The sequence below is a fragment of the Pezoporus flaviventris genome, unplaced genomic scaffold, assembly GCF_033815535.1.
Source record: "Pezoporus flaviventris isolate CSIRO_AGI_PZ_B2104156 unplaced genomic scaffold, CSIRO_AGI_Pfla_v1 ptg000054l, whole genome shotgun sequence".
NCBI lineage: Eukaryota > Metazoa > Chordata > Aves > Psittaciformes > Psittacidae > Pezoporus > Pezoporus flaviventris.
The window spans coordinates 372,596-399,403 of record NW_026892602.1 but is presented as its reverse complement, the minus strand read 5'-3'; the positions used below and the strand labels follow the sequence as shown (position 1 = coordinate 399,403).

The 26,808-nt window shown below is 49.8% G+C and overlaps 2 protein-coding genes across 3 annotated transcripts in view; one reads left to right on the top strand and one right to left on the bottom strand.

The window, feature by feature from the left end:
• EDC4 (enhancer of mRNA decapping 4) overlaps positions 1–26,808 on the top strand; it is a 227,228-nt gene that overhangs the window by 17,886 nt on the left and 182,534 nt on the right. The gene's annotated exons all lie outside the window — the stretch shown is intronic.
• Positions 770–26,142, bottom strand: CSNK2A2 (casein kinase 2 alpha 2). 2 transcript variants are annotated; one of them, XM_061468857.1, is made up of 11 exons: positions 25,973–26,141; positions 25,639–25,750; positions 14,588–14,689; positions 13,730–13,780; positions 7,133–7,192; positions 4,946–5,029; positions 3,984–4,094; positions 3,676–3,777; positions 3,255–3,355; positions 2,461–2,609; positions 770–2,272 (listed from the first exon to the last, which is right to left on the bottom strand). In XM_061468857.1, exons 1-11 carry the CDS (start codon positions 26,074–26,076, stop codon positions 2,196–2,198), a joined length of 1,053 nt encoding a protein of 350 aa, XP_061324841.1. In that variant the 5' UTR covers positions 26,077–26,141; the 3' UTR covers positions 770–2,195. The 2 variants fall into 2 exon arrangements, with proteins under 2 accessions (XP_061324841.1, XP_061324842.1); XM_061468858.1 differs by lacking the exon at positions 4,946–5,029 and having other exon boundaries at positions 25,973–26,142.

The following is a 26,808-nucleotide window of genomic DNA, read 5'->3' as shown; positions in this document are numbered from 1 at the left end:
AATGCCAACACAAAAGAGCTGGAAAACAAGCAGGCTCCTCCCACAACTTGGACAGGAGAGGAGAAACACCCAATCCTGCCTCTCCTCAATGGAGCAATTCAATATATGTTTTAAATCAGTGCACAAATTGATGTTAAAACCCCAAACCAACCCCACTGGCATTAGCACAGCTTAAGGGCACCCCCACGCCCTCACGCCAGGCAGCTTGTAAGGAGGGCAGATGAAAGAACAGGGCTGGAAACACCAAAGCCTTCAGCAGCATCTGCAGACTTCACGTCAGTGAGGGCCCCGTGGGGTGGCAGCACCAGAGCTGCTACTCAGCCCAGACACTGACAGCTGACTAAGCTCCTGCACTGGCCACAGCCTGGATGAAAGGAAAGAAGAGCTCCTTCCAGCTCAGCATATCCTCAGGAAGAGCCATCCACCCAGACTGAGAGGAGACAAGCATGAGGGTCCGCACATGAAGAGACCCCAGCTTCTAGCCAAGTGTCAGTTACTGACCAGCCATGGAACAGAGAGAGATCAGTACCTGAGGCACCAGCTGCTTGAACCCAATGTACCAAAGAGCTGACCCCAAACCCTTGCACCTCCTCTGCATCACCGTTCAAAGAGAGACAACCTGACAGCACGAAGAACTGCAACCAAAGACTAACTGACCCCAAAATACTCAGACAAGAGAGGCTGGAAGAGCCAACCAGGCCTCCTCAAGCAGTCCATGCCTTCAGCTCTCACTCTTTATGGCTATTCCATAGACTGGAGACTACAGACGTTCAGATGTGAAGATATTTATTGGTTTCAGTGAATTATACAAATGGATTGACCTGCTATTGATGCCAACAGAACTTTACTGGAATATGGAATGTAAACAGATGTTTCAAATAGAAACATTGCAACCTTATAAAAAAATCAACTCTTTCGACAATGCCGCAGAGGGAAATTCTGTGTTTAGGTGCTGGTGGGAAAACACTATCTCCAGCTTCTAGGTTTGAGTGTCACCAGAGCCACTTGATGAAGTCACACACAGAACAAGTAGAGGAGGCAACTGTGAACTGTGGGGCTATAAAGCCATTGAGGGATCTGATGGAAGAACCCACAAGATGAACCCCCCACCCACCGCACAGGATTGGCACCCCAGAATTCAACAAATGGCTGGCTTGGTTAAAACAGGAGGTGGGATCCCAAGTCCTGGATCAGCAGCTGCACAAGCCCCTCACCAACAGACCACACTGCTGCTTGCTGATCCTTCCCCCTCCCCGCACTCTCCTCTCCTGGCCTCATCCTGCGGTGCTGGATTGAACTGCTCCAGAGCTGCGCTCTGGCACAAGTCTGCATCTGGCACAAATTCTCATGGGAGCCACGTCATGAGGTACGTGGTTGCACACCTAGCACAGAGAAATTTTACAACACTGACTTTCCTGAGCTTGGTGGGAAAGTCTGGACAGTCCCTCCCCTCTCCTGCCTCAAGAGCAGCCCTCAGGTTCACAAGTTTCCAAAGCAGGTCTATTGCATTTCTTCTCAGAGAGCCTTTGTCAAACACACCTGGAGGGGGGATCTCACCTCTCCCCAGCAACTTGGATCAGTGCCTTCTTTTTAATGCTCCAAACCAACCCTGAGATGCTGCTGGGTTTGTGGGGCTGGGTTTTGTTGAAGCTCCCCCCGGCTGCCACAGTATTCACAACTGAAACTGGAATTCAAGGACCAAATTCAAGCCCCAAGGGAGCAGTAGGACTTCGACCTCCAAACAAGAGTTGCACCTGCTGACCCCAAGCCTGAATTTGGCTCATCCAGTCTACAAGTCAGAAAGGCATGTTGAGAAAGAGGCATGCTAAGGGCTGATGGTGGAACAACCAATTTGTCCGCACCAGCGCGGTGGGGAAGGCTGGACTGAGAAGGAGGAGAAGGATCCATAGAGATGTGAATAAGAATCAGTTGTGTTGAGCCCTGGGGATATCACTACATGTTTAGCTCTTGCAAGACCTTCTGCCCAGGGCTTTGGTACCACAAGTTTAGAGTTACATTAGCCACAACCACCAGAGAGGAACTGAGGTTTATGACCCCCCCCGCAAGGTTAGGTTTCTGCAAGTATAAAGGGGAGGGGAAGGAGGGAGGGTCCTTGGTTCTTTTCCCTTCACCGTGTGACTGGAAGTTTTGCTTTTATTTGTAAACATCTTGAATTACCCGTTGTTTTCCAGACTTCATCGTGCTGATGTCAGGCCACTGGAGAGCACAGCATTTTCTGAGCTGGGCTGGGACTGCTCCTTCACCACTGGATCTGCAGATCAGGACCAGGCAGGAAGGGGAAACAGCATTTAATAAAGCGGAAGCTCCACCCTGGCAAACCCTTCCAAGAGAAACTGCCCTCAAAACCCACAGAGCTGCCAAGGCTTTCACAGAGCAGGGAGCTGGAATGTGCCCCACAGAGATAAAGACCCCTCTCCATCCCAGCTTCCCCACACTCACAGAAATAGGGGTGCTCCATCGCCTCCTTGGCAGTCAGCCTCTGTTGATGGTCATATCTCAGCAGCTTGTCCAGGAGGTCTAGAACTTCAGGACTGACCAGGTGTCTGTTCTCGCTGTGGATAAAGTTCTCCCAGCGCTTTCGGGAATGCCTGCAAAGGGACCAGCAGTCACTGCCCAGCTCCCACCAGCACACCCCTGCCACCACTATCCACCTCTGAGAAGACTCTGCTACAGCTCTTCCCTGCACAAGCAAGCACATGCCAAAGGGTGAGAACCCTCTTCTTTAGGTACACCATCATGTGGATGCCCTACATCTGCAGAAGGCCCAATACTGCATGTTCTCTTCTGTCTACAGGGCCTAAACAACAGTATGAAGCAGGCAGGGTGACACCACTGGAACCAGAAGTGCTTTGCCTGCCAGCCACCTCGTTGGGAGCTGTCCTTGTTATGCTATACCCACCTCTTGTCCTCTTCAGAAACCTCAGCTGCGAGATGTTTAGCCCCTCAGCCTACATTCAACCCCAGCATCTACATCTCCATTTCTAGGATGTCAATGAGCAGGAGAAGGGAGTAACAGGGAATGGCTTGTGGATCATGGGAGAGGCAAAAGCAAAAAATCTGCATTTCAGTGACCTTCTAAGATAACATAAGCAGCCAGACAGAGGCCAGCAGGCAGCACTGTGACCCTGAAGATCAAAAGAGGCCTTTGCTGAGAGTCCTTCAAGGGGATGGACATCAGTTTATTTCTCTCTGTGTTACAAAGGAAAAAAGCAGCATTTCACTTCTCTACTTACTGGCCCAGGATATCATTGAAGTGTGGGTCCAGTTCTATGTGGTACTTCTTGAGATAACCATACAGCTCATCTGTGCCCAGGACCTTTGCAATGCGAACCAGCTGGAACAAAAGATAGGGTGAGAGGGAGCAGCACAGGCCACCATTCTTTTGCAGAAGCAGAGCCACCTAAATCTAAGGAGCTCTCCTCTGGAAACATCCCAGATGGAAGGAATATCTCCCTTGAATCTTGTTTTTGCAACATGTGCAGAAAACAAGTCTCTTACAGAAGCCAGTGAAGCATAATCCCACATGGCTTAACTAAGCATGCAGCAACATCCTCCCAGCCTGGTGGTCTGATCCCCAGAACCTCCCCACTGTACACACAGAAATGAGGTGCTGACAAATATCTCATGGAATAAGCCAGGTAGCAAAGTCCTTACTTGGTCATAATTGTCCTGCCCGTGGAAGAAAGGCTCCTTTCGGAAGATCATGCTTGCCAGCATACAACCCAAACTCCACATGTCTAAGCTGTAGTCATACATCTGAGTGGAAAAAAAGAAGCTGTGAGAAGACGCATGCTCACAATCCAGTTCTCCAGCTGCACAGGCAATCTCAGCCTTTTCATTTCACAGCCAGCCTCTTCCCCACCCAGGCAATTCCCTGGCAGGCACAACCAGACACCCCAAAGGTGGTCAAAGTGCAGCCACAAGTGGTATCACTGGCTAGAAAGGAGGAGGCAGATTCTTACTTGGTAGTCCACAAGCAGCTCTGGTCCTTTGAAGTACCTAGAGGCCACGCGAACATTGTATTCCTGAGCTGGGTGGTAGAATTCAGCCAAACCCCAGTCTATGAGCCGCAGCTGAACATGCAATAAAGAGACACAAAGTCAGGAGTCCCAATACGAGCCAGTTAGGTGAAGCCGCACTGGCCATCCCTCTCAATGCTGCAATGCTTGTGTGGAGCCTGGGATTCAGGCAGGTGCTCTGAGGACAGGAAATCTCTCAGCAGAGCTCTGATCAGGCTCTTCCCCCTCTCACCAGCTGCCGGGGCAAAGCCAAGGTTTGAGAGCTTCTATGCCGGAGTTCAAGCACACTGGTACTGCTGGGCATCTGGGTCCTCACCAGCACCACCAACCACAGCGGACAGGGAACAGGCAAAAGCCAGATGTCTTATCCTGCCATTTAGAGGGGCTGGCCCAAAGGCAGTGTTGATCCTAACAATGGGCTGAAAGCAAGAAACAAGGTAGGAGGGGGGCCCATCAAGCCAGACCATATCCTTCAAATTACTGCAAGACAGGTCTAGTAAGGGATGCACCCTTCATAAACCTCAACTTGTTTGTACAGCCACCACTGTACTACAAGAGGAGCTTATGTCCCCTAGGGAAAAACATTCACATTGATTTCAGACAAGGCCACCCTCCTTCTGCAGCCTCCCCTTGTGGAGACTGATGGCCCAGACCTGCTCCTCTCAGCAAAGAGAGGAGTTTTTGTGTGTGTCTGCTTGGCTTGGGTGATGAACAGCCTCCAAGCCATGGACTCCCACTGTGGTCTCCCTGTGGGACTTTGGTGATCTCCTTCTGTGAACAGTGGAGGGGAGGCGGTAAAGAAATGTTACGGGCTAAGTCCAGCTGCCCAGGCTACAGGTACAGAGGTGGCAGAGTTTCCAGTTTCCCTGGAAAACCTCTGCTTGTGAGCCCTGGTGCTACAGTACCTTCTTCTGTTGGTGGTCTATCATGACGTTGTGGGGCTTGACATCCCTGTGCATGATCCCCATGCTGTGGCAGTAATCCAGGGCCTGGCAGACACAAGCACATACACCAGACAAGTCTGTAACCACGGGCACAGCAGTAGAACAGTCAGTTCTCAGCCAGCAGCACAACTGCCCCATGCACAGCAAGTGCTTGCAACCCTAGCACAAAAAACTGGCATCTTCACCTCTTATGTTGTATGTGAGGAATTGACAAGCTGGCAACAAGACTATTGTTCTTGTGTCCTACTGCAGTCTCAGCTCCTGGAACTGTGCTCCCTACACAGTCCTTGAAGGACACAATGCAGAGAGGCATCCCAGTGCTTCAGCGGTCCTGCTCTATTCCCCAGAAGAGATCATTCTTACATTAACAGACTTTTATGGCCTTCAAGTGGCGCTTTCTACCTATCCCACAAAACACACTTAAGCTATAAAGTCAACTCTGCCCTGCTCCTTTAAGCCAAACTTGGCTTACAAAAGGCAAGCGACAGCACGTGAGGGCGAACAAAGCTGCCCAAAGCTTCAAGGCAGGAGAACACATGAGCTCTCCAGCTCCATGACCTTGCATCATTCACCTCCCTGCAGCTGTTACATTGAGCAAAGGGGTGAGAATGTTGTTTTCCCATCTCCAAGGGGGAGGGACACCCATCCATCAACATCTATCAGATGCTCTGAGATCTCAGCAGCACAGAAGGAGGGTACAGCCTACAGTCATTCAATATCCAAGTCATCAGTGCCAGGGATGTAACATTGCCCTTGGGCCCCAGCTGCAGTGGGAAGCAGAGGAGGCAGCAGCTTCTATCACGGCAAGGCCTCAGGGATATCCCTGCACTGACATGTGGCCTCACAGCTAACAGGAATCACAGCAAATGGCTATCCTGGGATCTCCAATACAGGAAATCTGTAACAGGTTGGACAAACTGCTTCTGGACAAGCTGTTCTAGTGTCTTGCTTGTCTCAGGACTGGATCATCTAAACCTCATGACCCTTCCCAATCTAATCGGGGGGGATTAGAGTGGGACCTCAGTGGGAAGGTCCTTCCCTTGCAGAGAGGTACAGCAAGCTCAGGCATGCAGAGAAGAAAGCTTTCCTCAAGGCCACTTAGTCTACTGCAGGAAATCTCCTGCAGTCACCAAGCCCTGAAGCACAAAAGGCTTTCCTTAGCCTGTCCTACGTATTTTCAGAGGCAGGGGGCCTGCAAAGTGTGAGCCCAAAGTCCCAAGGCGCTGCTGGGACTTGACACAGCCCAGCTGCTGCTCCATCAGGTCAACACAGAACAGCCCTGGGATCAGGTGAAAACTGCAAGCTCTCCCTATGTCCTGCTGCCTCCCAAGGCCTGTGGCTGAAGACCCCAGAGGGGCACTGCTGCAGACCTGCAGCCATGCGGCTCCGTGAGCATTTCCACTGAGAGCTGCAAACCAGGCTAGTCAAGAGGAAGTATTTAGGGCAGTCCTTGCCCTTTGTCAGAGGGGCAGAGAAAACTTTGGACGGGAGGTCTCAAAGCAGAATACCAGCGTTGTATCAACACATAACAGCCAGCATAACCAGAAGCTTTGTTCCCCAAAACCACATTCATGGGGTTCTGTGACCACAACACAGAACTGTCTTGAAGTGCCCTAGATAGCCCTCAACAGAGACACAGGAATCTAAACACCAAGTGGGCAGAAGTCACTTTCTATTTGAATACTGTGGCAGAAGCAAGCCTGGAGCTGGCAATCAATTCATTCTGCTCTCCCCAGCATGCCCAGGAGTCCCCAGTTCTCCAGCCCTGCAAACACTTCACAATGGTTGCACTGGGTCTGGCTGGAAGTGAGATGATTTTCTTCACAGCAGCCCAGTGGTGCTAGAGACATAGGGTCCAAGCACAGCCCTAGCTGGTATCTAATAATCACAAATGCTTCACAGGAGAGGAAGAGACTCCAGAGAATCGGACATTTTTGGAAGTGGCCAAAGGTTCCCAGTTAGGCTGTAATACCTCACAGCAATAAGTCACATAACCATATCTTTTCCCAAACCTTCCCAGGTTATGAGACATGGATTGTGCATTGAACATGAAAGGTAAATGCTTAGTAGCAGTGTCCCATGAGCCCTGCTACTGCCTCTCTCATTCCTGGCGCCCCTATCCAGATTGCTACACACAGTGCTACTCACCTTCAGCAGCTCATACATATAAAACCGAATATCATAGTCTGTCAGGATCTGGTACAGTTGCTGAAACAGATTTGGGGAGGGAGGAAGGAAAAAAAAAAAGAAACAAAAGTGAATACTTGAGATTAATAAATACAAGATATTTGGGTTAGTTTTATGTCCTGCACCCCACCTGCCTTCAATCACTGACCCCATTCCAGATCCCTCGTGAGTGCTGAAGCTCCCAAGGGCTTGTCCTCATCTCAGACCTGCCAGGTCTACATGCTAGGGAGTCCAAACAGAATGTGAGAGCTCCCATGAAATACTACCAGGATCATTCAGCCCTGCCATGACTTCTTTCCAGCAGAAGGCAGGCAGGCTGCCTGTTCAAGGAGGAAAGAGCAAGCCCTTCAGAGCATGCTGGGTTGGCACAGATGCTCTCAACTCTCAGTTCACATGCAAAGTTACCATGATGACTTTACAACATCAGTAACTCCATTCAGAGGAAGCAGGCTGGGAATACATGGGCAGTATTTCCAAGTGCTGAAGGTGGGGAAGGGAGAGGAAAATATTAACCTAAAGGAACATGGGGTGGGGAAGCACAAAAGGTAGAGGCAGCCTCAGGGGCTCCCCTCTATCCAAGGATAAAAGGTATTGCAACTCAACAGCACAGAAATGCTTCTGGGGCGAAGAAGAGCTCAGCTTGGGGTCTCAAGGAAGTGCTTGCTGGAAGCACATGTTTGCCGCTATCCTCCTCTGCTCTGTGTCCTTCTGCAGCTACTCCTGCACTTTAACCTGCATCATGTTGCCAGTACTGTCAGTGGAGACCCCATCACCCTGATGCTCCCATGCCAAGTCATAACTGGCTCCAGGTTTGCCAGCTGCTCTGTCACTGGCAGCAGTGCCAGCCTGAACGCTGGACTGTGCTCTCACTCAGGAGGGGCAAGGTGAGATGCCAGCACAGGGCAAGGAAGGACAGTCACAGGGCTGCTGCAGGACCAGACCTCTTTGCCCTTCTTAACAGACAGGGATCATCCCACAGCTCAGTCAAATCACTGGCTGCACTGGAGCCAGCTGCCATCATGGCACCATTTGGCAGTTTCAGGAAAAATCCCAGAGCAAGGGACTGAAATTTACATTCCAAGAAAGTAGCTCTGGCCCTGGATCCCCTCCAGGTCCATGCTGAGATCCCAAGGATCCTGCCTAACTGTCCTGGGTTCAGCAGTAGCAGTCATTTTTTCTCCTTCTTAGTAGCTGATGCAGTGCTGTGGTTTTGACTTTCAGCCTGGGAACAACGCTGATAACACCAATGTTTTTAGTTGCTGCTCAGTAATGTTTACTCTGACCAAGGACTTTGTGAGCCTCATGCTCTGCCAGGGAGGAGGGGAAGCCGGGAGGAAGCAGAGACAGGACCCCTGACCCAAACTGGCCAGGGGGTGTTCCATACCACAGCACATCATGCTCAGTATATAAACTGGGGGGAGTTATCTGGAAGGGCAAGGTCACTGCTGGGGTCAGGCTGGGTATCAGTTGGCATGTGGTGAGCAGTTGTATTCTCTTCCCTTGTTATTTCCCTTATCATTACTACGGTTGGTGGTAGCAGCAGAGTTTTGTGTTATACCTTAGTTACTGGACTGCTCTTATCTCAACCCGTGGGAGTTACATTCGATTCTCTTCCCCATCCCTCTGGGAGTGGGGGGAGGAAGAAGGGTAGGGAGTGAGCAAGTAGCTGCGTGTTTCTGGGTTACCAGCTGGGCTTAAACCATAAAGACATAGCCACAAGCTATAGCAAGGACAGATTTCCTGACCTGGGTGTGCATGGCTGTGATGCATGACACAGGGCCAGAAGAGGACAACTGAACCCTTCCAGGACTTTAAATGACTTGCTCAGGTAACAAGCACTACAGGGAGACAGATGCTTAAAACATGTTCAGCTTCACCTGGCAACACCAACGCACCTAAGGAAGGAGTAAGGCTGAAGAGGCAGTGGCAGAGCAAGGCCAGATGCCATTTTCCCCATTCCCTGGCTCCTTTGCCTCTTGCTGCCTGTAAACAGGGAGGGACGGAAGGGAACTCACTGATGCCTTTCTTCCCAGGCCCATGATGCTGTCACTTCTCCAACTCACAGCCTTCAGCAGGGGCAGCTGTTGGACAACCAACTTTAAACAGGCCTCCCTGGAAGAGCTGCCTGTGAAACCCAGCACCTCTGATCTGCACGCTGTGCAGACAGCATGATTAGCAGCAGTCAGGCTCCGTGTGCTGTGGGGAACAGCCTTGAACGCACAAGGCTCTGAAGGACAGAGCCAAGGTTTCCACTGCAAGTAGGTCCCACACAGCAGCTGCCCCAAGGCTTTGACAGTGGGCTCCAAGTCCCCTTTGCCAAGACTAGCAGGACAGAGCAGATGCCTCCTGTACAGACACGTCCCATTCTCTGCTCCTACAGCTGGCTCTTTGGAGCAAAATTACCAGAAACATCACTATGGGCATCACTCAGACCCAGCTCAAACATCTGGCCAAGTAGCTGCCAGCACTCAGGATGACACAACGTTTCTCCAAACAGAGCAGGAAGAAAGGCTAAACTCACCCAACAGGCAGCCTCTACTCTCCAGCTTTCGGTGATATTTTGGCACACATCACGTAACTAATTGTAGACTGATGCCACTAGTGCCTGAGGAGGCAGAGACATGCTTCCCCTCTCTGTGGGGCTGACAGAAGTTAAAACCTTTATTCTCTGTGAGTGAGCAAACAGCTGACTATGTGCAGTGAGCAGCATCTGCAAAGCAACAGGGTGGCTGCAAGGAGCTGTCAAAGAGAGATAATGCTTTGAGGTAAAGCATCCCAGGATCCCAAAGCATTCCAGCCACAGCAGCTACCCAAGGGAGGAGAAACTCTCATACTGCTGCATCAACTCTTTTTTGACTAACCTTGGATATACAAGGATAAAGCACACACTTCCCCCACAGGAATTTGGCCTGATAATTTCCCGAGTTGCAGGGAATGTGGAAGATTTGACTCAAAACCCCGCTTGTCCTCACAACTCCAACAGGCTGAACATCCTGAAACAACCTTTCATCACTCACTTTTTTTGCCCATCTCCTTCAGCCGCAAACCTGCTAGCATGCTTTAAGACCAAAACAGAAAACCCAGTACAAAACTGCTCCTGAAGACCTGGTTCTGCTCCCTTCTTTCCCAAGGGAATTGCCTCTTTGGGACAATGGAAGGTGCAGTACCTGGTATGCTAATAGACTGCGCAAAACATGAGAACTGCTGGTGGTTGAAGAACAGACATCTCATTGCTAGTTTAAAACCAATTAGCCAAAGACATTTAATTTCACTGATGGTTACTCAATTGACTGCATGGTCCTGCAGTGCAGCTCTCATTTAAAGCAGATGACTGTGGGATAGCTTGAGTGCTACCAGATGACAAGTAATAGAGCAGGTCTGAAGAGAAGCACTAGCCCTGCACACAAGCTGCTGTCCCCACGCTGCAGCATACACATTTAGTGTAGCTCCAACTCTTATCCCCTGCAAGTACAGAACTATCACTTTCAGACAGGAGCCAGTCAGGCAACTTAAGAAAATGTAATCAGCTATGAGGAGGTATCTCATAAGTCTGCTGTTTATACTACCATTTAAAAATAGCCAAACCATGTGTAATACAAGCTGGTGCTTCTGATCCAGAATCATCCCCAGCCATGGCTTAGGGCCCACAGAACTGCAGTGTCTGTCCATGCACAGAGAGCTGAGGAAACCCAGCGGTCGTTTTTCTGAGTGCCCAGACATGAACAATGTCACACCATCTGAATGGGCAAAGGGGTGAAGTATCACCATAGAATCATAGAATGGTTTGAGCTGGAAAGGATCTTGAGATTATGCAGTTTCAACCCCACTGCCATGGGTAGGGATGCCTCATGGGTCACCATGTCACCCAAGGCTCCGTCCAACCTGGCCTCAAGCATTGCCAGGGATAGGGCATTTACCAGTAAGCAAAAAATAGTAACATTGAAGGAAAGAAACTGCTAGACAGGAGACAACTGAGGAGACATGCAAGCTTGTGAGCAACTACTGGCAACAGGACGGAGAAAACCACAATCCTGTATAGCAGTCAGAAACCTGCTGCACACAAGCTGCCCTGCAAACCCCATCATGCACCCTGAAGAGGATCTGCCAGTGAGATGCAGGGTACTCGTCAGTACTGCTGAATCCAGAAGTTAATGCAGAGATGGGCAGATAAGCAGCAGCCACCTCAGAACAAAGACAAGAGGTCCCTGTTGCCAGGATTAGCTGCTGTGGCACTTCAGCAGAATTTGGCTGCTCAGGGAGATCACGACTGTGGAGCAGAAGGGACAATGCCTGGAGCTGCGTATTTTCCAGATCCTTCATGTATAGAGGTATACTGTAAGCCAAGAACTTCAACACAAGACCTCTCATTTACCCTATGTGCTTTCTGCTTGGCAAGGGAACTTCAGAGCACGAGAAGAGACAGCTTGGGAGTCTCTACAGAAGATGTCCACAGGTACCCATAAGCAGCAGCCACTCTGTAATCTGCCAGTTAGCTGTAGCCCCAAGAACCTACACCAAAGAGGCAGCAGAGGCTATGTGAGTGTAGCTTCAATAACCCACACCTCCCATATACAGCTAGTGAAGTTGAGGATACAAATAAGCTCTGAGCATGAACAGCCACAATGTCTGCCCTGGGGGACACGTGTGCATTCCGAAGACAAGTTATTCCTGCTTTGTACCAATCAGCATCAAAAGCATCAGTACCTTCTGTCTTAGACTTGCACAACTATGAATGTGGACTTCCTTGAAGAGCCAGGCTCTCTCCCAAAAGCCCAGAAATGATCTGCTGCAAACTCATAGAGCTGTTTCTAATGCAATAGCCAGAGCAGAGCACTGTTACTTCTGCTGAGGCCACACCAGTGGTGCCTTACTGACTGCAACAGTGCCCATGACAGCTCTCAGCATGGCTGCGACAGCTGAACTACTGTGGACACCCAGCCCTGCATTTTGCAGTTCAGAGTCCCTGCTGGCCATCAGCCTCAAGTTACTACTTACCACTCCAATCTGTGAACGTATTTCGGTTATTGGGTGATATCTTTGATGATAATTTCTTCCTCTAAGGACATTACAGAGTGACGGAAACACATTTTGACTAGGAGACATGCAAAGCACTCCTCAGCAAGGTGTGCTGCTGCCCTAGCAACCTGTTTATCTCAAGCCATGTATGCAAAAATTAAAATACATATATTTTTAAATAGCAAGTTAAATTATGAACAGTCCCTGGGTTGCCAGAAGCATAGGGACATGCTCCCAACATACATGCTCCACTGGAACAGCCCAGCTGATGTCAGTGAAGACCAGGCAAATCAAACCTGCTTTAATTAGCCTTGAAAATCACCACGGAGCACTCTCCTCATAGCTGTTTATTTGATGGAGGCAACATTCATCTCCCTGCCTAAAGCTGTCAGGGCAGATGCTTCTGCAGTAAGTCTCTACATGAGATTAAGCAGCACTAAGACTACCACAGTCAGCAAGGCTGCACTCTGGCTATGCGCAGGGTCCCACCCAGCAGAATCTAGCCCAATCCCAGAGGGACAAGCATCAACATGTACTGCTTTGCAGCATGAAGGGCTGCAGTTGAGATGGTCCATAGGCCAGCTACAAGCTGCCTTATTTCCACCAACACCAACCAAGGGTCCTTCCCTGGGTGTTTGGTCTATCTGCTGAAGCTGCATCCTACAAGGCATGTACCTACGGAATACTCTGGCACAGGCAGGAAGCAAAAAGCACTGTCCCACAACATGGGATGAAAGAGATCTCTGAACAGTGGGTGGAACAGGACGGGAAGACTGATGGCTTTCTAATGGCAACTGGTCAATTAATTCTCCACCACTGACTTAGTGACTTAAAGATTCACATGGAGGAAGCAAAGATACCATTAAAATAGGTACAGCTGCTAATTAGATATTCTTTTTGTGGTTCAGCTCACTGCTGTCAGCCAGAAGCATTTCAGTCACACAGGCAGTGGTAGCTGCACTCAGACAGAAGGACCCACTTCATTTTGGGAAGGAGTTATACCCCTTGGAACTCCCCAGAAATCAGAAGAGCCATGGAATATGCTGCAGGCTCAGGCAAGCAGAAAAGCTCGTAAGATGTATTCAAGACAGCTCAGTCTGCTGCTACCAGACCCACAAGCACTGGGAGCTGTTCTCTCCAGCCTCTGCACCTACAGTCCTCAGGTCTGAAAGATTCCAGCACAAACTGGTGTCACCTGCTGCATCAACTGCCCTGCTGTAAATAGAGCAGCACAGGGATTAACTTGAGCTGAATATATAGCACAGCAGTAATTACTAAATTGAGAGGGGAGTAAGAATATCTAACCTGTTGAACTTACTGCTTCAAGTTGAGAGGAGATTCAGCACAAGCTTTTTATTCCTTTCCATCTAGAACCTGTTTAGAGGTTTCTGATTTACAGGGAGAAAGGAAGGTAAAGCTGACAATGAAATCCAGTGAAAATCCAAACTCCCTGCAGAGTTCCCAAGGAGTAACCAGCAGCCCAGGATCACAGCACTCAAGAGAAATGGGAAGCCTCCCCTCTCCACATGCAGGCAGACTCACCTTGAAATCTGTGTTATTGATGTACTCAAACACCAGAGCAGGGGTCTTTGACTGCAAGAGAGAGAGAGTCATGGTTTAAACACCCTCTTAACCTTCCTTTGCTCCAAGAAACCCAAGGAAACTTTTGTTTCCTGCCCAACCCTTACTGCAGAGAGTAGGATGGAAGCAGAACAGTGAGAAAAAACACAGCCCTGCTCCCCACAGCAGGCAGAAATCCACTGAGACCCCCCACACCAACCACAAACATGTCCAGTGCTGCTCTTCCTCCTGTCCCAGAGCAGAGACAGCAGAGACAGAGGCAAGGCAAAGTGTGTTGCAGGCCACCACAAAAGGCTGGTCACCCAGGACTGCCAACGATACAGCAGTGTCATTTCCTCTCCATGGCTGCCAGCAGGCTGGAGTCACAGACCTCAGCCAGCTGCTACTCAGATAAACTTCCCAGGAATAGGGTAACTGTGGCAATGCAGACAAAGGATATGACTCTAGTCACTGGGCTGGACAGCAACCAGAAGGATGGAAAGTGCTTAATATCCAATAGCCCGAGGATACTCTTATGTTCCGGATGCCAGACAGAAGCCGCAAGGCCACAGGCTCTGCTTTCTTACAGAACATCTGTAGGGCTACAAAACTTCTCCCCTCATGGAAAACTCAAAGAAGGGATTTAAAAGAGTCTGGGAACATGGAAAGGAATATGAACCCATCCAAACCAGCCCACCTCAGGAGACCCTGATGAGCTGGTCACCACTCATCCCTGGCTGCACAAAGACACAGGCAGCACCTAATCCGAGCTGACAGCAAGAGCTAAGGGGCAGCCCCTCATGCCTGAAGCTGATGGGAAGGCAACACACAGGCACCTACCACTGGATCCTTGACAGTGTCAACCAGATTAATGATGTTGGTGCCACCACGTAGATTCTCCAGGATCTTAACCTCACGTTTTATCTTCTTTTTCTTCACTGGCTTAAATAGACAAAAGAAATTAGAAGTGAGAGCTCTTTCAGAAATGAACATAAGATTTCTGCCACTGTTTTTGACTGGATCCTGTCACCTCCCCTCCTCTCTCTGCTCCCACCCCCATCTTTAGCATGAATTGGACTTCCATCATCAATGAAAGCTTTCTGCTCATCAGGGGAAAATCAAACCACTCCAGACAAATGTACCTGTGACTCCAGTAACTGTGGTTAAAAGCATCCTAGACTCCTCCATGGAAATCACAGCACACTCATTCTGTGTTACTCATCTAGAACCACAGGACAAGCACAGTGGACCTCATATCTCATCTTTTGTTTACCAGCACAAACCAGTTTTTCACTCTTTAATCCCAAACCATTTTCCAACAATTTCTTTAATCCCATGGAACAACAACCTGAGAGTCTCCAAACTAAGACCTCTAGTAAGTTCAGATACTGCTATACCTATGTGCAACCACCCCAAGAGCATACACCAAACTGCTTAGCATGCCATAGCATCCATATGCTAGGATTAGTTTTAAAACCTACAGACATTTGAAACAGTTTTGACTCCTCAAATCTGCACAGACCCAGGAACTCCCTTTACAAAGTTAACTTTTTTCTGGTCATCACCCTGCACAGAGTGACAAAGACCAGCTGCTCCCAAGGCAGGGCATCCACTCCCAGTACAGCTCTAGCTCTGTGCCTGCTTGGAAGGAAAGGCAGCTTAGAGCAGCTAATATGTGAGTCTTAGTTACTGAGTGGTGTGGCCATCACTGGTTGCAAGTCACTGGGTCTAGCAGCCCTTCACTGCAGAGCTGAAACATCCCCTCCTGCACAGCCGCTACCACTGCAGATCCATCCTGCAGGAACTGGGAAAGCCACAGCTCTATCTCTGAGGTTTGCTGATGAAAACCTTCCTCTCCAGATATTTTGGTTTCCAAAATATTCACCATCCAGCACGGAGTCTGCTGTGTGAGGACGGGAGTAACAGGGAAAAGCAAAGAGGTACCAGGCACCTTACTGAAGTGATATACATTATCAGATGTGTCTACACGAAGGACAAGGAACCACAAGAGCAAAACAGCTTGTGCTCACCACCTCACCTCTGCTGCAGCCTCCCACTTCAATAAGGGAGGCACAGTGACAATGGGGCAACTCACAGTCCCACCACAGGCAAATCCAAGGCAAGCCTTGGTTTCAGACCCTTCACAGGAATGTACAAGCAGATGGGAGAAGGAACAGAAGCTTTTTATATAGTGGGAAATAGGGTGTTTATCTAAGTGATAAAACATGCTGTCTTTCTAGGCTCTTTCAGGTGGCTGAAACGTTCAGATTTGAATCCTGCCCTTCTCCTCTTCCAAGTTAAAAGGCATGAGCTAGACTTTCAAGCCAAAAGATGAGAATCTCAGCCTGAAGCAAAGTGCCAAAAATAACATCGATGCCAGCATGGGGAGCATGAGCACCTCATAAAGCCACTGTGGAAAACAGCAGCAAGGCCACCAGCTGTCAGCCACAGATGGGGTGACACAGGGCAGAGTGTGCTGTGAGTAACCAACAGCCCAGGGCAGGACCCAGGCATGGCTGGAGTCAGTGGGAAGACAAGCAGACAGGGAGAAGCAGCCAGAGCAGGGGAACAGAAATCAGAAGTGAGAGGACAAGGGAGAATGGCTTCAACCTGACAGAGAGGAGATTGAGATGAGATATCAGGAAGTTCTTCCCTGGGAGGGGATAGGTTGCCCAGAGAAGCTGTGGCTTCCCCATCCCTGGCAGTGTTCAAGGCCAGCTTGGACAGGACTTGGAGCAAGCTGCTCTAGTGGAAGGTGTCCTTGCCCATGGCAGGAGGTTGGAACTGAATGAGCTTTAGGTCCCCTTACAACCCAAACCATTTTTCAACTCTAGGATTTCTGAACCAAGAGGAAGATGCTTCATTAGGGACTAATTTAATTTATGTCAGCACAGGGACAGACACCATCCTTGCATCGCTCACATGCACTGATCTTACCAGAAGGCCAAGATGAAATTAGAGGATGTAATTCAGTTACTCTGCTCACCCAGCAAGGCAGATGCACACACAAGCTGTTTTCCAAGGAACTTCAAAGAGGGAAGTAGAGTCACTGCTGTTCTGAAGGGGCTCACCGAATGGCCTGGCTATCAACAGACATGCCTCACAGCCTCTCTGCTGTGACACCTGCATCAGGAGCTGAAACTGCCTAGAACAGCCAGGAAGACCCAAAGCCCACTTTGAAAAACATTTTCCTTTGTACTTCAGTTATTACAAGAGCCTTCTGCATCAGCTGGTAGGGGAGGATATCTCTCTGAGAGTTCCCTTTCTCCTTCCATAGCAACCACCACTCCCACTGGGCAGAAGATGCTGTCTTCCAGTCACTTCCCCATGTTTCCACCTTTTTCAGGACAAGAAAGTGATGCCCTATGAGATCTCCTACCAGAAACCTACCCCTACCCACAACACATTTATTAAAAGACTCAAGCAGACAGCATCATCACGTTTTGGAAAAAAGGAGAGAAGAAAGTTGGTCTTTTTTCCAATGAAATGCCTGCAGATCATCCCCAACATCACTGAGGGAAAACTCTCCAGCAAATTCTGTCTCAGCAAGAGGGCGAGTTCAAAGTTGCTCACTGTTTGCATGTTTTCCTGCTTAGCGGCAGTAGCACAGAGCTCAGGCTCAGTTGTCTGCACAAATGTACAGTGCCTCCTCAGTGGTGTGAGCCCTGGGCAAGGTGGGAGCACGGGAAGCCCTGCTCATGGCTCAGGGGTAAGCAGTGCATCCTGACAGAGCTCTCCCCGGCTGCAGCCAGTGCTCAGGATGAGGTGTTCTGCACTTAGCAAATAGGGATGAGGTGGGCACAGATAAACGCCATGGGCTGAAGCAAAGTCAGCTGAGAGGAAAAGCTATTGCCTGGGAATTTCCTCAGGGAGCAATAAAGTGGAATGGAGGATTTCCCCAATTTAGATCTGCAGAAGAAAACAGTGGTGATTGCTGGCCTCCCCCTGCCCCAGCTTTCACCCACCAGCCTACCCAGCCACAGGCCACCTCCTACCCAAGTGTTGTCCCACCACTGCTTCAGCCACAACTGCAGACACTACTACCCAAAACCCAAAAACTGGGGCTCAGGTTTTGTCTGGCAACTGATTCCAAGGCCAAGCTCTTGCATCTGGCAAGTCAAACACGATGCCAGCACATGGCCAGTACTTCACTGGAGCTAACTGTTCACAACCAAAGAAACTCTGGTAGCTCCCCTCCTGTCCCCAGACACCAGCATTGCTGAAGCCACAGGCAATCAGCAGCATATCCTCCAAGCACCAGGATTAAGCCTGTGTTGCTACAACTGTCTCTCAGTCACCTGATCTGTGTCTCCAAGGATGTTGACTCCAAACACACATGGATTAAATGTGAACTGAAGCTATAATGGCCTCCAACCATCTGCCTCTCCCAGCAGGGGTAACTTCCAGAACATCAGCCCTTGCAGCCAGAGTATTTTTAACAGTACTCATTTAAGGCTATTTTATTAAACCAGGCTATGAACAGCAGCATTTCAGGTTGTGTTTCATACACAGTTCAGTCCCCCTGCCCTGGGAGGAGGATTTCCAGCACAGAAATGGAGCAGACACCTAGACAAAATAAATTGCTCCCAAGTTTGATCTGTCTGTTTGCAAAGCAACATTTTATACCGGGGCAGGCACCAACTCCATCTGTTCTCATGGCAGAGGCATTTCAAAGCTTGCCTCCATGCTGGGATTCTCTAGTGACCAGTATGAGTCAAACCCTCACTGCAGCCCTTCTTTCAAGACAGGCTCCAGCAGTGTCCCTCTGCTTCATGCAAACACCCATTTCCATGGAATGTGTAGAAACTTGACAGCCTGGAGACTTCTGCTGCATTTGGTTGAAATTGGCCAACCAGTGCAAAAACTACTTGGGGGGGAAGGAGGGGAAGAAAAGCTGACAGACAGCAGGATTGCATAAGGCTTGTTTCCATAGGAAACGAGGCTAAAAGACATGTCTCAGTTTAACCGTGTCTACACTGGGAGGGGCTTAATTACTTCAACTGCAGCAGTACCCTCAGAAGAACATCACTGTCTAGCACAAGCCAGTTTCCCAGGAAATTGCTTCCTTCCTCAGACAAACTGGAAGTGAGGTGACTGTGGATAATGAAGACAAACATACAGCTCATGGCTGTCCACTGTGCAGAGGGACAAGGTGACCTCCAGCCATAGGAGGATGATCTCTGCTGGACACAGCGGGTCTCACTCAGCTGTCCCCTACCAGCTTCCCTTTGCTGCAGGTTTCCTACTGTACCACCCCAAAGAATCCCATGAGGGGGCCTCAATCCACTACAAGGTCAGGCATAGCAGGCAGTGACAGCAGCCAGTCCTATCCCAGCTACCTCTGACCAAAGCTTGGGAGGCACCATGTGATGCCATCCCTCTGCAGAAAATGAGGAATGGAGTCAGTTGTTGCTTTGCAGCCAGGTAGATGCAAAAGAAAACACCTTTCTCTGACTCAGAGATCAGATCCCAGGTCATTTTCCATTAGATCATGTAAACTTGTAAGCAGGGAAGGAGTCCAGCTGCAACAAACACCAACTGGGAGAATTAACATTGTTTGCTAAAATAAACCTTTAAATACAAGGCTACAACCATCACTTCCTGTCTCCAAGTAATAAACAGCTGCCCAGTTAATAGTCTTTTTTTACTTGGTTTCTAAAGCAAAGGAAGTACTCTCTTTTATCAAATGCTTCAGTTCCAACCTTCCCCAGTGTTTCCAAACTTAAGAGAGAAAAGTAGTCACCAAGAAGACCTGTGAAATACGAGTAAAATCCAAAGCATAAAAATTATTTTACATTAGCCAAAGGCACAGCTGAGGAGCACACTGTTCTGAAGGAGTCACCAAAGGCACTGGGTTCTGACCAGCAGGTACTCTGAAAAAGAACTGGGTTCACCCAGTAGGGAAGAAGGTTTAGCAGCCTAAAGATACAAATCCACCACAAACTAAAGTCATTTATTCCACCACCCCATAAAGAAAAAGATCTATTTGCTCATCAAACCTGAATAGCCCAGAAACACCACGGTGCTTTCAGTGAATGAGCAGGGAAATCTAAATACACAATGTCCAGGAACAGCAAAAGGTTGGAGCAGCATCCTTATGACAGGATTTAAACATTTAAAAGCTGGCACTAGAAGCTCATTCGTCTCTAGCAAGTATTATCGAAAGGATCACAATAATCAGCCTATAAAGCCTGATGCCAATTGCTCAATAGGAAAATTGGCTTCAGAGCAGAATTGCTTCTTTTGCCAACCATCATCTGGGAAACCAAATAATTGTAGTCAAAAGAGCTACAAAACAAAGAGTCTACTTGTGTTAATACTCTGTCAGTTGTTTGCATCTTACAACTTCCATTATGGGAACTCAAAACTTGCCTGAGCTGCTCTTGAATTTTAGAAAAGAGGAGGAAGATGAAACCTACCCTAAAATTACTAAAGCACTTCTGATTTTTATTTAAATTTGGTGCACTACACCAGGAAGTGTTTTGAGGGTAGCATCGTTCCTTCCTTCAGAATGCCTTCCCTCCCTCCACAGCACATCCCAAAACAGCCCTCTGGGGCTTCAGGTCTGCCCACATTGTATCAAGACTTCCAGTCAGCTAAAAGGGTGCACAGGACCAAGCCTCAATTTCCATCACCACCGTTACAAGCCATGAGAATCATTCATGCAGGCTCTGCCCTAGGCCACTTTGAACAGCCACAGCACTGTAACTCACCCTCCTCTTCGCTGGAGCTGCAGCTTTGCAGCTCACCAGTCTCTTGGTGGTAGAACACCACCATGAAAGTTACCAGCTGCATCTCCAGGCCTCTGCAAGACACTCAGTACCACCTCAGTAGGTCTCAGCTACAAACAAGGCTGGACTCCAGCAGCCGACCGTGCAAAGCCCAGTGTGGACAACTGGTGTTTAAAACTGAAGAGCTGCCTACCATGCTCTCTTGCAAAAGGACTCAAGACTGCCAGAGGAGAAAGTGAGCCAGAGAGTGTGGATTCAGTGCATGCAAACGCAGGAGGAGCAAGAGATGAACAGCTAGAGCAGGAGCAGGCATCAAACAGCTTTGACAGAAGGAAGGTCACTGATGAAGTCAAAGCTCCAGCCTGAGGGACCAACACCAACCAGTCCTATTTCCTTGCGCAATCCCTTCTGCACACCAGCGCAGGAGTCATTTTAACCCCCATCTAGAACATGCTGATGCATGTGGGCCCTAAAGCTTTTACAGATATAACATAATTTACCAGAGCCACAGGGATACTTCACCCAAACGGTTTTCTACATACTAGAACAACAATTTGAGTTCAGCACTGGAAGGATCTTGCAGCAGTGCCTGGTATGAGCAGCAGCTCTGGAGGGTTCACAGAGCCCAGAAAGGGGGAACAGGGGAAAACCAAAGTCAAACAAACCAGAGTGCACTTGTGAAACCACGTACATGGTTGAAAGTTCCAGCTTGTGGACTCAGCACAGAGGGACAAAAGCCACCAAAGGAGAAAGGGACTATTTCATCATGCTGCAGAACCTCCATTTCACTGATTTCTCTCCTTGTAACTGCATTCTTGCCCTAAGCTCTGCATGGGTGTTATGCAGACAGTAAGACAAGCAGGCAAAACAGTCTGTATGTGATGGGTTTAATGCTTTGACACACATGTGCAACAGGAAAGCAGGAGGACTACTGCACAGAGCTGACAATATGGATGCTATCATCTCCATCTTGAGCGGATACTCAGATCCCAGAATCAGAGAATTGTTTAAGTTGAAAAACACCTTTAAGATCATCCAGTCCAACCACTTACGCAGCACTGCCAAGGCCACCATTAATCCATGTCCCTAAGTGGGACTTCTACATGTCTTTCTAAAGATAGTGGTATTCGGTACAAGAAGGATGTGAAGGATGCTGAGGTACAGCTGAAACTTACCAACAGCCACAGCTGTAGGTAACTTTAACAGCAGCGCTCTTACCACAGAGAATCACCCATAACAGTTGCAGCAGTGTGGAAAGCTTATGTTTGGCTTTTAGAGTGGCAACTTGGAGCACTGATCACATCCCCCAGGAAGCCTGTTACTCCAGAATAGAGGATTCACCTCTAAGGCACTTTGAAGCTGCATTAGCAGAAAAGCAAAATGAGAAGTTCATCAAAGAGACAGCTCAAAGGTCGCAGACTGACCTCAGCAGTCCACCAAAACTCTAAATCTATGTGATTGGATATGAATGAGCAGAGCTGTGCTTTAGATACCTGCTAAAGCACTGAACCAGCTTTAGCAGGGGGTTGGACTAGATGATCTTCAGAGGTCACTTCCAACCACAACCATTCTGTGACTGGTTATAGATGATATATGGCTCACTGGAAACAAACATGACTTGAACGTCCTTCGTATATGCTGAGGAACATCAGACCCCGTCCTGGGAGTCAAACCTTAGCATCAAATTAAAGCTAGACACAAAAGCACATACAGGACATGTTCACATACTCCCTCTTCCTGGGCTGACCTACCCCTAAGCATGCAGGAAGCATGCCCACAGCTGAACCCAGGCCAGCCAGATCAAAAAGCCCACAAGGGACTTCTACACCGGCCACAGACTGGGGGAGCACCACTGCTGGCTAATATTGCCTATGAGAAGTAGGAAGGTCTGTACAGCGCAGATTCCTCCACTACTTTAAAGATAACTTCAGCCCCACAGCTTTTTTGGCTGAATCTTTGCTCCCCAAACAGGTTTCAAAGGTGTGGTGCTGCTCTCTGCCTCACTTCTCAAGACCAAAGCTTTTTGGAGGACACTTGGCAGTGGGTCTGTGTGGCATACCAGGGCTCCTGCCCTGCTGATTTGCACTCACTGTCCTACACAGTATATCCTGATGGGCTGCTGCAGTGGGGTGAGAAACAACCTGCATGTTTGGTTTGCCTTCTTCTAAAAGGACTGCAGAATTTTCCTGGGAAAAAAGTGACACCAGAAGCATCATATATGCAAAGAAAGAAACTTGACCCATGAAGTGGTAATTTCAGTGTCACCTGCATGATCTTCATTCTGCTGCTTTGTTGACATGTTTATAACCACAACTAGTTGCATGACCACATCCTATTTTCCTGCAAAATTAGGCCTGGTCCTGCACTTGGGGTAGCAGAACTCAAAGGCAATTTAGGGTACTGGCCAGGAAAATGGGCAAGCCCAAAAGGCCTGAGGCACTGTACTACCAGTCAGAGCCATTAGCTCACTGTCCTTGACCAATGCTAAAGTCTTCATAGGGCTCTTAAACAACCAAGGTAAGTGGCTGGCAGAAGAGGAAGAGTTACCTCCTTCATGCAGCACTAGACTAGGACATACGCTGTAGCTTCAGCTTTGCTGATGATAAGGGACTTGCCCAAGGTCACACAGGAAATCTCTGTGGCTCAGTTCTGCATCAGAGAAAGATGATAAAATTTCCTGACCTCTCTGGAGGATGGTACAAGATGTTCAGGTAGCACAAGAAGGGAGGAAAAGCAGGGGAAGTACTTGTTACATGCTAACTTGAGCTTGGCAATGATAAGATGCTTCAAAGAGCAAGACTGGCAAGAGAGACCAGTCACCTCCCATGAGGCACAGATATTAAAACAGTGACTCTTGCTAAAAAACACTCAATAGTTCTCTCAAAAAAAACTTAAACAGAAAGGAGCAACTGTAGTAGAGTCATATCCATCGCCCAGAAACAGTCTTCCCCTTTGTCCCTGCTCTAGAGCCACACAAAACCCCAAAGACTTTTGGTTGCATTTCCCACCTCAGAGGATCCAGCCCGAATTCAGAAGAAGAGAGACCCAGCCTCTTTGCTAAGGCTCCACTGTAGATACATGCAATTACATTCACAATTAAGTTTGAGTCTAGCTGCAGGAAACCAGAGGCACTTTCCACAGATAAGAGCAATGTTACTGCCACACTTCACCGGCTTTTGTAACGTACACACCACAGTGCTCTGAAACTCACTTTTCACTGACCCACTTTCCACTGAGAAGGAAGTTCACCCGATTTATCTGGACTTTCTGCTTTTCCTTGCTCACTCTCAGGAATGCTGTCTGCATGTTAATGCAAGTGAGGGGAGCCAGGGGAACTGTTGGCAACACCATCCACTTCAGATCTGGGGCAATACGCAGTATTAAGACAACACATTCAGGCCCTAAGGAGAAGGAGCACCCAAACACCCTCAGATGACTCTTGCCAGCTGACTCCCAGTCCAACACTGAAGAGCTCCCTAGACATGACAGAGTTTGGCTGCTGCTGCAGGGAGAGAAGCATTGCTCTAGGGGAGGCTCTTTAGGCTGGAAAGAAGCAAGGAGATTCCTGACAACTTTACCCTCAGTCTCTTCCCAGCCTTGTGATGCCTTTCTACATGGGACAAGACCTAGGATCTCAACAAACCACAGCAATAGTGAAGAGACCACCAGGAGCTTGCAGAAGAGCAGCATGCAGAAGAGCAGTTTCCTCAGCCTAGCCACAAGCCATCCTGCCATAAAACCCAGCTCTGCACTACCTTTGACTACTTTCTCAGAGAAGAAACTCCCACCGGCCCCTACTTTAAACAAAGAAACTAACCTTCAAACCACATAAAGCATCCAAAGGAGGAGAAGGCCCTAACAGCATGCCAGAGGTACTCAGCTTAGCGAGGAGATGTAAGCCTCACTTCACTGCCCTGATGTCAGGCTCAGCCACAGGGGGTCTTTCAAAAAATTTCACCTGGGCATCACCTTGATCGCAGCCAAAGCAGGTGTGTGCACCTCCTCCCAGAGACAGGCAGGAGGTCAAACCTTCGCTAGGAGTGGTGGCTGCACAGCCCATGACAAGGTTTCTGGGAAACCAAGGAAGATCCCAAAGAAGGCACTGTGAGTGGGGTATCAGCAGTGACAGCCAGCTGCACTATATGGTGGATCTAGCAAGTGCCTTAAGGCTACAAACCTGCAGAGTTGTGTCCCAGGTAGCTGCAAAGGCAGGTTAAGCTCAGCACCTCCTGCACACTGCGGATCAACATGTGCCCAAATTCTTAGCACATCCATGGTCAGACACCAGCTTCCATGTGCTCTTTGAGGAACAAGTGACAAGTGCTGTTGGTCCAACAGGTGACAGCCAAGCCAAAAACAAAAGCACCTCCACACTAACCTTTTCTTTCGTCTTTAACATCCTTGTTCATCCCCAGATCACCAACACAGACTGCTGCTAGTATAGTTACCACAGCTCGCTGTGAGCCTGCTGCTTCAACTAAGGCATGCCTTGCAGTGGCTGAGCCATGCTTTTAGCCAATGCAAACTACAACCTGTTAAAGCTGCAGGAAGGTCGTCACAGCCCGATACACCAGAACACAGGTCACTGGTGCTGCCAAACTCCACATGGCCTCTTTCAGTCTCCTCAAGCATCTAAGGCAAGTTTTGGCCTGTCTGGTGAAGTTCTTTTCAACATCAGATCCTCCAAAGAACTCTACATTTTGGCTTTTTTGGCTCCTGAGCATCCCACACACTGGCTCTGAAAAGGTCCCATGCCAGCTATCTAGACATTAACAGAAGGAATCCCCACTCCATGTTTTGCATTCCTGTTAACAAGTCAGTTCCTGGGCTGTTTTAAACCATCATTGCCAGACACAGTTTACCAAACAGAGGCAGCACTTGCAGTGCTGTTTAAATGTCAAGACTCAAAGCTCTCCTCCTCCAGAGGGGCTCTCAGCCCAGAGCTATGCTGGACAGGAGAGGGGAACACACCTAAACATCACTATAGCATGCAGGATGCCAAACCCACTTCCAAACCCACCACCCCAACATCCTTAATGTGAAAACAAGAGGTTTTGTGTGAACGAAGAGACCCAGCAGTCCTGTGGCCCTGCCAACCCTGCTCCTCTTCCCCTCGCTTCCAGCCATCTTTAGCCCCTACACCACCAACGGGACACTCACCTTAAGAATCTTCACGACGACCCTCTCGTTGTTGGTGATGTTGATGGCCTCAAAGACCTCACTGTACTTGCCCCGCCCGAGCTTGCGAACCAGCTGGTAGTCGTCCTGATTGCTGCGGGCACCAACAGGAGAGATGGAGGGAACGGTAACTGATGGGACAGCAGGCCGGGGCTGGGGGGGGCTCTCCCGGCTACCCCTTAGTCCCCCGGGGACACCCCAAACGGGGGGGGAGGGAATCGGCCACGGAACCCTCTCGGTGGGCTGAGGCCCACAGGAGGGTGCGGAGCGCGGGGGGAAAGGGATGGCAGAAAAGGGTCCCCGCGGGGCGCTTTACCCCCAGCTCGGGACGTGCGCCTCGTAGTCCCAGTACTCGCGGCTCCTCAGGCTGTTAACCTCGGCGTACACCCGCGCCCGGCTGCCGGCGGCCGGGCCGGGCATGGCGACGCCGGGCGGCGGTCGCAGGAGGAGAAGGAGGACGCGGGGCCGGCACGGTAGGCCGGCGAGGCGGAGCGCGGCGCGCAGGGGGGCGGCAGCGGGAGGTAGCAGGGCCAGACCGGAGCGGGGCAACACGGCGCTGCCCGCGGCGGGGCAGGGCAGGGCAGGGCAGGGCGGGGCGGGGCGGGACCGGCCCGGGGGCGGCGGGCTCGGGGCCCGCACGGAGCTCGCCGAGGCCCAGGCCCGGTGCCGGCAGCTGCAGCCTGGGCCGGCCCCGTGCGCCGCGCGGCCAACCCGGAAAACGCGCCTTCGCGAGAGGTCTGCACAACCGTCCGCCGCGCAGCGCCCCCCGGCGGCCCGGAGGTCCAGCCCGCCCAGCCGCCCGTCACAGCCCCTGTCGCGCCATGGCAGCCGTCAGTCACCCGTCTGGACCCTGCCATCCCTCCTGTTACCCCCGCTCATCCCCTGTCAGACTCCTCCGGTCCCCATCACGGCTCCGTCACTCCTGCACCGGCCACACCCTGCTCAGCCGCTCGTCACCTCCTGTCACTCTCAGGGCAGGACCTGGGGCACGGGGGAGGGGGCGGGGGATGCACACCATGCTCCTCTGGAGATGCTGCACAGACCCACAGGGTGAGTTGAGGCTGCTCCAAACGCTGCCCCTGCAGGGCCACCCAGAGCAGGCACCCTGCACCGTGTCATGGGGTCACAGAACCCCAAACTGTTTTCGGCTGG